Genomic DNA, 10479 nt, shown 5'->3' on the forward strand with positions numbered 1-10479 from the left:
CATCTCTCCGTCCCCCTGACTCTCCATCTCTCCGTCCCTCCATCCCTCTGACCCTCCGTCTCTCCATCCCTCTGACCCTCCATCTCTCCGTCCCTCCATCCCTCTGGCCTTCCGTCTCTCCGTCCCTCCGTCTCTCCGTCCCTCCATCTCCCCATCTCTCCGTCCCCCTGACCCTCCGTCTCTCCATCCCTCTGACCCTCCATCCCTCTGGCCCACCATCTCTCCGTCCCTCCGTCTCTCCGTCCCTCCGTCTCTCCGTCCCTGGTGTCCGGGCCACCAGGGTTCCCTCAGTCCTGAGCTGGACGTCCTGAGATGGAGGCGTATGTGATGGAGACTGTACGCCTCCTTCATGTGAAACCAACTTGATGAGTTGACGAGGCGTCTGTGGACTTGCGTCCAGGACGGACTCGGTCGGCTCATGGCGAACTGGAAACTGTCTGAAGAGATCATCCTCCCCTCCTGACTCCACTCAGGCCAGCAGAGAGCTGTCACTTCTGATGTCTGCATGACTCAGCTGTTTGAGACTCCTCTTCACACCCATCTGAGGAAGACGGGATGCAGAGCCACAATGTCACCTTGTCAACAGCAGAGAGAAGCTGCTGCATGGACAGAAAGACTCCGATGAGGATGCTCATTTTGTCTGGATTCAGTCAAATCTCATTTCACAGCTTTAATAACTATAAACTCCACCTTCGCCCTGGTCACAAAGTTCAAAACCTGCAGGATTTGTCCAGGATTTATGAAGGACTTTGTTCTACTTTCTGGTGCAAATATCTTAGTACATTTGAAATAAGACAAAACTAACTTACAAGTAACTTTTCAGTAAGATAGGAGCTTGTTTTAAGTCAGTAACTTCTAACGTAAAAACTTTTTAACCTTTTTTGTTGAGAAAGTTATAATCCCACTGGCAGGTTATGTAATGAAGACATTTTTCTATAGATCTGGCATCCAAGCAGTCGTTTCTGTTATTTCAAACACATGAAATTGCGATTTGGCATGAAAAAGGAGAAAACGATGTAACAAAACAAGTTGATATTCAGTCTGGCAGCTCGTTCTTCGTCTCGGCGGCTCTGAGCTGAGCAGGCTGCAGGCTCCTCATGGCCACTGCCAGAGGTCGGGGCAGCCGACCCGCCGCAGAGCGCTAAACGCTCACCTGCCTCAGACACAGACGCAGCCATCTGCTGCGCGGCGGGGCTAATGGCCGGACGGTTGTGAGGACTGTGTTTCACCGCAGTTTCATGCAGCTGAAGGAGAGAGGGGCCGACTGTAACGGCAGAAAACTCTTTGACTCACATCCAACTTCAGGAGGCAACCGTAGAAATACAGATACATATTCAACCCTGCAAGACCCGGACATAGAAATAACAAATGAAAACAAAGCAAAATGGATTTGTAGCAGTATTTTGGAGATTAAATTGTTTTCAGATTTTGTTTTTGTAAGGTTTTATAAAAATGTCATTAAATATAAAGTTATTTTACATTTTGAACAAATATTGCTCAAAAAATGACATGTTTACATGTATTGAGGACATATTACGTGTCCTCTTCAGTCTCTAAACCCAGAGTAAAAGTCAGATTCTAGTTTAAAACAGGTGTGTTGTAATATTACAGTGTTGATGTGGAAATGTCCACCAGGAACAGAAACTAAATGAGTCAGGATCACACCATGACCCGTTTTCAATGTTCTGGCTGATTTAAGATCGTTTTAGATTTCATGTTACTTCCAGTTCACTGATGACTTACAGTGACTAAACCCAAAATAAACTCTGTTTTTTTAGATAAACTGTCTAAACTGGTCCTCAACTGTACCATCTTTACGTTTCTGTTCAAATTGTGACATTTTAGTGTAAATTTTATTTAATTCTTAAATATTTTTGCCTGGAATCATCTCAGTGCTGCCCTCTGTGGACTAAAGTGTGGCTACTGCAGTTACATTCATTGGTTCCAGAGGTCCAGCAGACACACGCCCCCTGGTGTCAGAAGTTGGAATAACAAGCACTGCCAGCGCTGATCGTTTCTCAGCTGTTTGTAGTGTGAACATGGAGCGGACTGGATGTCCTCTGCTCTGACTGCTGTGTTTATGAAAGGGGCGTTTGGTGTTTATTAAAGGGGCGTTTGGTGTTTATGAAAGGGGCGTTTGGAGTTTATTAAAGGGGCGTTTGGTGTTTATGAAAGGGGCGTTTGGTGTTTATGAAAGGGGCGTTTGGTGTTTATTAAAGGGGCGTTTGGTGTTTATTAAAGGGGCGTTTGGAGTTTATGAAAGGGGCGTTTGGTGTTTATTAGAGGGGCGGGGATCACTCAGTTACTGCAGAGCGACTGCTGTTTTCATGTGTTGTTGCCATAAAAGTTTCCCATTTCTAGCTCATCACTTCTGTGAAAAAAGTCACCAGCTGTCTAAAAAGTTGCCAATTGTAGCAACACAGTGATAAATTGGCGACAGTGTTCTCTCATCCTGCTGACTCACTCATGCCCTATTTGGCCACGCCCCTCTTTGTATCTTGGCTCCGCCCACTTTGGAGGAATTTTCTGATGAAAACATGGCGGCCCCATCCATTGCTTTAGACGCCATGATCCTGGATCTGATCTTTCCTGTCTGCTGAGTCAGAGTTGTAGTTTGTCTGGTTCTGTTTCTCTGCAGGGAACCAGAGAAGAAGAACAAACCTCCCAGGACTCTGATCACCGCTGACGGACGGGTCATGAACATCAACGAACCCAAGTAAGAAAATCAGGGTCTTCCTTTAAAAATAGCCAGAACCTTTTGGACCTGACAGGATCCAGATTCTGCTCTTTTCTGTTCTGCTACATTTTAGATAAAATCTGACGTGACATTTGACCTGAATCTCAGTCGTGTTTCTGATGTTTGTGTGTCAGGTTGGCCTTTTCTCTGACTGAGGATGAGGAAAACGACGCTGTTGTGTTGGACCTGGCCGTTTACAGGTGAGGCCCGCTGGCAGCTCCTGACTCTAAACTGGGTTTTAGTTCCTTGTTTTATTTATTCTGATCTTTTGGGGGGAAATATATAAAAACATACGATGGATTAGAAACAGTATCTCTCCTGCTGAGTCCTGCAGAGCGTTTGTTGTTTTCCTAATAAATCTGATTTAATTTCACTGAGAACTTCAGTTTGGAAACTTGATCTTGATGCAGTTCAGAGTCAGCTGACCTGAAGCGTCTCATCCTCAGACACATGGACACCTCCCTGATGGACGTGGACGTCCAGCCGACGTACGCCAGAGTCAGCGTCAAAGGAAAGGTGCTGAGACAAACCAGTTAAACTTTTACATAAAGACTGAACTTTAAGACAAAAAGCGGTCCTCAGACTCCAGCAGCCTGTTCAGACGGCGCTGGCATTTTAACAGGTCCAGAAATTATAGTGAAAATGGGAAAATATTTTTATAAAATGTACTCCTAATCTTTTTCAGCAAAATGAGAGCAGTGTAATAGTCAAGTAGAATAAAATCTGCTGTATGCAGAGGAACCAGATGGAATGATTTCTTTGCCTCGTTCGGCTCAGTTTGTTAGTTTCAGCTGCAGAGCGTCTGGTTTATGACGTCATAGGAAACCTCTGCAGCGCCTCAGAGTCACCAAACATCTGGATGATCATCCAGGAGCTGCAGCTCCTCAGCTCCTTCCTGCAGCAAACATTTCATCAGCGCAGACACCGCTGGATTTATGTGCGCTTGTTTTAGTTTTCCTGCTTTCCTAATTTCTCTGCTGAGTCTGATTGACCATCTATTCTGGAAGTGCATCTTTAAAAAGCTGGAGTGATGATTAAATCCACTGGGTCGGCGTCAGAACCGGGTCGGCGTCAGAACCGGGTCGCTGCATTAATCTCACTAATTACAGTTCTGAATTATTTACCTTGCAGATGTTCCAGGTGGTTCTTCCTGCAGAGGTGAAACCCGACAGCTCGACGGCCCGGCGCTCCCAGACCACCGGACACCTGGTTCTGACCATGCCCCGGGTCGGTACTGCTGGTTCTGGTTCTGTCCAGGAACTACGGGGCTAAATTAGGGCCATAAAGTTTGTTCATAAGAAAACAAGTTGAATCTGAAATAGTTTAGAATTTTTTTTCTAAGTAATTTTTCAGTTTAAATCTTTTTTTTTTTCAGTTTTGTTTCTTTTTCCGTTTTTGTCTTTAAATTCTGTCCTGAACCAACAAGATGAGAGAAACGACACGCAGACGGTTCAACACTGAAGATCTTAAAAAGCTTGTTGTCGCCGTATCGATGGCTCTGTTCAGGTTTTTAAATCTGTCTCAGAGAAACGACAACATCTCTCAGATTCTGTCCTCATCTTCAAACGACTCCGAACCGGACCGGCCCACTGACCTTTGACCTCTCCCTCAGGCTGAAGGCGAACTCAGAGGGCAGAAGCCCGTTCCTCGCCGGCGCCGAGACGCTCCGAGCCGCAGCTCAGCAGAGGACCGGAACAGGTAGGACCGTGACCCGGATCCAAACCGGCATCGCGCATTTACAAACTTACTGGGTTCTTTACGTTTCCAGAACTTCCCAGTCCAGGTCCAGTTCATGTTTCCTGATTTTTACTTTCCGAGACATTCCAGGTTATATTTCCAAGTCCTGCGGTTTTTAAAGATAAAGCAGAACAAATGAGAGTGTTGCTGGTTGGGAACGGCTTTGTTTGGAAATTAAAGACTGAAACTGGATCTTTCTGGAAAATCGACTCAGCAGCAACAGAAACAACCAAGTTTAAACCTGAAGAGTTTGGATCAACGTTCAGTTTAAACCTGAAGAGTTTGGATCAACGTTCAGTTTAAACTGGAAGAGTTTGGATCAACGTTCAGGATCTCCGAGTTCCTGACTGACCTGCAGATCATCCTCTGGTCATCTGATCAATAATCCATAATGAATCATAAAGGATTCGCCGCCTTCTGGCAGCAGCAAGTGAACCACAGGCTGCTGGGAGAGTTTACACCGCTGGAGCCCCTCCCATCATCACCATCACCACCATCATCACCACCATCACCATCATCACCACCATCATCACCATCATCACCACCATCACCATCATCACCACCATCACCATCATCACCACCATCACCATCATCATCACCACCATCATCACCATCACCATCATCATCACCATCACCACCATCATCACCATCACCATCACCATCATCATCATCATCATCAGTCGCTTCCTGTCCTTCATCTCTCCCCATCAGCCCCCCTGCTGACCCGTGGCCCGGTCCAGGACCTGCACATTAAACATGACGACAGGTGAGCAGCAGCTGCTGACTTATGGCACCATGCAGCCGATCAGAGGCCGACCTTTGACCCCTGGCTCTGCCACAGATCAGCCGTCCTGCAGCGGATCTGAAGGACATGATGAGGTCTGAATGGGTTTTCCTGAGAGCAGGAAATGGATTTTAGGATAACGGAGTATCTCACTTCCTCTGAACCCTCCAGCTTCCTGAGACATGAAGATCAGCTCCTGATGATTCACTCACCGAAATAAAAACTGATAGGAAGACACAGAGGCTGATGGAGGGGGTGGGATGGCACCTCCTCACCAGAGGGGGCAGCAGAGAGGACCACTGACTGCTCACCCAAAATGTCTTTCTGATTAGCAGAAAAACTCTGGGTTCCACTAAGAAACGTTATTATAATAAAGATACCAAATAAATAATTTGAGCTATTAATTCATCCTATCCGAACAAAATCAAGCTACTCAGAATGGGAACCTGAGCCTAAAACGGTGGCTACGCTAATCAGAACAACAAAGTTGAACTTTATTCAACTGAAAGTTTACAAAACAGCCGAGTAAATTAAAGCTCCACACGGACCAACATCTCTGATGAATCACTGGACTCCTGCTGTGAAGGTGGTTCTGAAGGCTGGAGGTCCGAACCGTGAAGTGACTCATCAGATTACAGTCCGGATCAGGAAGTAGTTCAGCACCGGAGCATCGACCGTCTCTGTCTGGTTCCTGTCTAAAGGTGAGCTGATGGCCTTACAATCAGATTCCTCAAAACCCGACGGATCTCCAGACACTGACCAGAACCGGCCCGTCCAATCAGAACTCATTAAAATGCTGGAGCGGTGACGCCTCCACCGCTCTTCTTCTATGGTTTGTTCAGGAGAAACTCAGAGTGACAGTCTGAGGTTCTGACCCGAAAGCCGTCCAGTTCCTGGGTTCAGGACGAGGATCCAGCTGAAACCCGTTTCTCCGGTAGTTTTCCTCAGTGAGACGAGTCGGGACGTTTTGTCCTCTGGAAGCTGAATTCCCCTCTTAATAAAGCAGCAGAAGCAGTGAGGAGGTTCTGCTGCTGTTTGCCACCAGCTGCTGCACAACAGCAACACCAGCAACTTTCTCTCAGCCTGAACCTTTTACAGCTTTAGTTTAACACTTTCAGCTCCATGTGGGAAAAAGAAGGAAAATAGATTCACTGTGACTGCAAACACCATGAAAACATGGAAGCTCTGATATTTAAAGAGTGTAAAATGCATCCAAACTCAGTTCCAGCTTTATTTTAACACACATTTCTCTGTTTCCAGAAAGGATAAAATTCCTGAGAGGCTGGAAGTTGATCCCAGTAAACGTAAATCCGTTGATATCACCAACATCGTGTCTGAGCGGAGCAGCGGAGAAGATCTTCAGGAAAAACGGGATTTAACAGCAGAACTCCCTGAAGGGTTCATGGACGACCCCGAGGTTCCTCCACTCATTTAAATGTTTTAAAGACAAAGTTTCGCTGCCGCTCCACAGAAAATGACGCAAAAGGCAAATCCTGGTTACGTGATTTTAATTGTCTTACAGCAAAACAAATATTAGTGATGGCAACAAAACCTCAGAAGATTCTGACAGAAAAACAGATTTTATTTTTTATTTCAGTAAAAAGATTTTCTTCTGGACAGTTTTTTGGTGTTTTAGTTTTTTAATCCTTTTTCTTGAGCTTAAGTACAGATTCCACATGCATGTTATAAATATTAAGACCAAACATGATTTATCGCCTCGACAAACAAAAACACAAATATAACTTAAATCTGCTGTAATGTGTGAAACTACTGACCTTCACTCTTAATTGTGTTTTAATCTGACTGTCTTTAGTTGCAGTTTGTGACAGATTCGTTATGGTAAACTGGGATTTTCATGTTTTTGTGGATTTGGGTGTTATTGGTCTCAGATTGAAGAATCAGTGGAACCATAATGAGGAAGCTGGCTGCCTCTCCGGACGTCCAGAAGAGTTTCTGCAGCTTTTCTCCAACGTTTGAGCTCAGTGTCTGCCTGGAATCGTTTCATTTCTTTGCAAAGAGCAAGTGTTAAATTAGTTTCTAACTCCTCGGAGGAACCCGGCGTGCTAACTGAACGCTGAAGCTTCCTGCTTCTGATCTGATGAGGCCTCACAGGTTTATTCGTCTCTGTCAGCGACTCTTCAGCCTCATTGGCCTCAACAGGAAACCTCCAATCTGCAGAAAGAAAATGTCGTCAGAGTAGCTGTTAGCTCAAATATTAGCTTAAACTTTAGCTCAACTGTTCCCTTTAAAATGTTTGTGCCTGTTTGCTTGACTTTGAGAAAATGTAATATTTGCTTAAATATTCACCGTACTCTTAACCTCATCTGTAACTTATTGGTCACTTAAACTGTGATCTTGGCTGAAGGTTAGCTCTTCTATTAGCTTGTCTATTAGTTCATCTGCCAACTCAGCTGGCAGCTTCCTCTTCTTTTGGGTTTTATTAGCGGTTAGCAAACCAACTTAAGCTAACTATCAGTCAGCTGTTAGCTTGACTGATAGTTTTACTTTAAGTAGAGAAGCTATTAGCTCTGTAGCATGTTAGCTTAATTATTACATGGCTATTAATGTTAGCAGTGTGATTGTTTACATGACTGTGTGATTGCTATCTCACTGTTCATTATTGGCTTGACTATCATATTAACTGTTTATATGAATGTTAGCATTAGCGTAGCTCAAGAGGTTCTTGACTGTTAGCTTGAATATTAGTGAGATTTTAGCTCAGCTTTCATTCTGTCACTTTATTAATTAGCTTCACTGTCTTGAGTGTTTAGAGAACTGTTAGCTTAAGTATAGCTTGTATTAGCATGACTGTTTCTTAAAGTGATTGAGTAAACTGTCATGCTAACGGCCGTTTGTCTGAGTGCAACCCTGACTGTTAGGTCAAAGGTCAACTTGAGAATTAATGAAGGCAACAGAGTCTCTCATCTAAAGGTCGTTTTCAGTTCAGAAGCTTATAGGATGAGAGTCTTAGGTTTATAAACTGTCATCAGATCAATCATGCTGATTGGGAATTAGAGCATCACTAATGAGGCTGAAATATTTTCAAGATAACAAAAGTCCAGTTATCTCCCTTTATAACTCTGCTTAATATTTAAGCTGTTCGGTTAAATATTAACTGAATTGTTGATTTGGCTGTTAGCTCAGCAATTAGCTTGACTGATGTGTTGTTAGCAGTTAGCGTAGCCTCTCTCATACTGACCTTTATTGATGGATGTTTAACTGCTGCTGGTCGACCAAAGTTAGTTTCTTTTTAAGTGAACATATTCCTCTCATTAATTCATTAACTACTAAAATCCTGACTTGTTCTCTTCCCTGATTTAATTTTGTGCTGCTTTTAAGCCGCAGCTGCAGGAAAATCGATGCGCTGTGGCTGTTTTTGTGTTTTGTTTGCGGTTTTAGGCCGTCGAGTTGTGCTGCTCGGCCTCAGATTCAGTTCCTCTGCCAGACTTTGATTAGAAGCTCCTCTCTGCCCAGAGGACATAAACTTATTCTTCAGCTCGCTCTTCTCTCCTTGAATCTCGGCTGAACTCTCCTGAGTCTTCACTTTCCTCTTGAGTTGTCACCTTAAAAAGCTCCGAGGTCGCTCCTCCTCTTCCTCGCCCTGCTCTTCCTCCTCTGTACGCCTGCAGGAATCGTTCTGCCATCCTGACGGCTTCACTCTTTTATTATCCAGGCTATATTTGGACTGAGCTGTGTGCGCCGTACAGCAGGATGTTTGTCTTTACTGCAACCTGAAAGTACATCAGAGCTGATGGAAGGCAGCCTGGAGCCGCACTAGCTAATTTCTCCACTTTCACTGGAAAACATCTTATTATTTTAACTCAGAAATGATGATCGATCAGGTCTTTGCAGGCTGCAGATTTCTGATTTATTGGTAATAAATCTCCGGCTCTGCGCCGCTGGTGCAGTAACTCAGTGGGTGCTTCCCACTTCCACAGCTTTTCTAAATGAATGCATGTTTATTTATAGGCAAAGCAAATGTGATGCTCATCAGTTTTATCAGGACTGAGAGGAAACAAACTCAAAAATAAATTCAACTTCATGCAAATAAAGTTTACATGGAAAACAGCAACTGTGGGTTTCTGAGCAGTTTTAGGAAATATTCAGAACAAATTCTTCGGTTAACCAGGAGACAGTTCTGACTTTGAATAGGCCATTTATTTTTCTAGATTATTTTGCCAGACATATAATCTAATTGGTTAATCTGTAAACCGGATTGTCTCTGTAACGACTGCACCAAATGAAAACAGACCGAAGGAGGACCGAGTGCGGCGCCCTGTGGAGCTCCGTCAGTAAAACTTTATCTGATCTCAGGACAGAAACAGAAAATACTGCCGATGTGTTCACAGCACTGAGAAACATTACAGCAAGCTGCTGTTTTAAAAACAAATCAGTCTGAATGATTTAATGATACTTTAGATGTAAATACATTTTGGTTCATTTATTTGGGTTTTGCTTCATTTCAGACATTTAAATGTGTATTTGTGTTGTATATAGTTTATATTTGTTTCCTGATATTCGTCTTTAAAGCAGATTTAATCTAATCTTGTGTTTTTTCTGATATGAATCAGCATCATTGTTAAATCTCCATTTTTCCACAAATCTGTAAATTCTTGATCAAATTGTCTGGAAGCAGCTTAGAAACCATCAGTGTATTTAACAGCTGATTGAATTTACTGTCACACTGGGACCATTATGTCGGGGTTAATGGCTCAGAGTGCTGACTGACTGGTTTTTGTGGTCAACCTGGTTTTAATGGTTAATTTTCTTCCTGTCCTTTGAATTAAATGCTCCGTTGTTTTTCTTCTGTCTTCACATGATGATTTTTCTCAGTGACCCAGTTCTTCGGTGCTGCTGGGTGTTTTTTTCTGGCTGTATGATGAGCGTTTCTTCAGTCAGACGCCATACGCTAACAACGTCTTCCAGCTTCTTTTCCACATGAAAATCCCTCCAGCTAAATGTATAATTCAGGTCTCTGGTTGTTTCTATAATGAGCCAGGAGGTTGGAAAGGCCCGTCAGATACGCTAATATAAAGTCAAAGTTCTTGATTATGGAACAGATGAAGCCTCCTATAGCCTCAGATATTTACAGCTCACTGCTTGACGCTGCGCTCACAGTGAGGTGATGCTTCCAGATCTGTAAGTATTCCTCAGTGCTAATCTTTGTTCAACTTCCTGTTTTATTTTCTGCTGTTTTCTTTCCTCCGTCTCTGTGAGATGA

At 43.7% G+C, this 10479-nt stretch overlaps 1 protein-coding gene across 3 annotated transcripts in view; it reads left to right on the top strand.

The window, feature by feature from the left end:
* Window positions 1-10062, top strand: part of dnaaf11 (dynein axonemal assembly factor 11) — a 25753-nt gene extending 15691 nt beyond the window's left edge. Inside the window, exons 7-12 of one of the 3 annotated variants that reach the window (XM_015036134.1) lie at window positions 2639-2716; window positions 2872-2937; window positions 3148-3253; window positions 3869-3964; window positions 4350-4435; window positions 6519-10062. In XM_015036134.1, the coding sequence (XP_014891620.1) occupies window positions 2639-2716; window positions 2872-2937; window positions 3148-3253; window positions 3869-3964; window positions 4350-4435; window positions 6519-6693 (607 nt within the window). In that variant the 3' untranslated portion in view covers window positions 6694-10062. Of the gene's footprint in view, window positions 1-2638; window positions 2717-2871; window positions 2938-3147; window positions 3254-3868; window positions 3965-4349; window positions 4436-6518 lie in introns of those variants that run through there. The other 2 variants (XM_015036135.1, XM_015036136.1) reach the window with 2 other exon arrangements.
* Window positions 10063-10479: the final 417 nt, after the last annotated feature.

The sequence above is a fragment of the Poecilia latipinna genome, unplaced genomic scaffold (assembly GCF_001443285.1).
Source record: "Poecilia latipinna isolate Pla-1442-1.1 unplaced genomic scaffold, P_latipinna-1.0 Scaffold358, whole genome shotgun sequence".
Classification (NCBI taxonomy): Eukaryota; Metazoa; Chordata; class Actinopteri; order Cyprinodontiformes; family Poeciliidae; genus Poecilia; species Poecilia latipinna.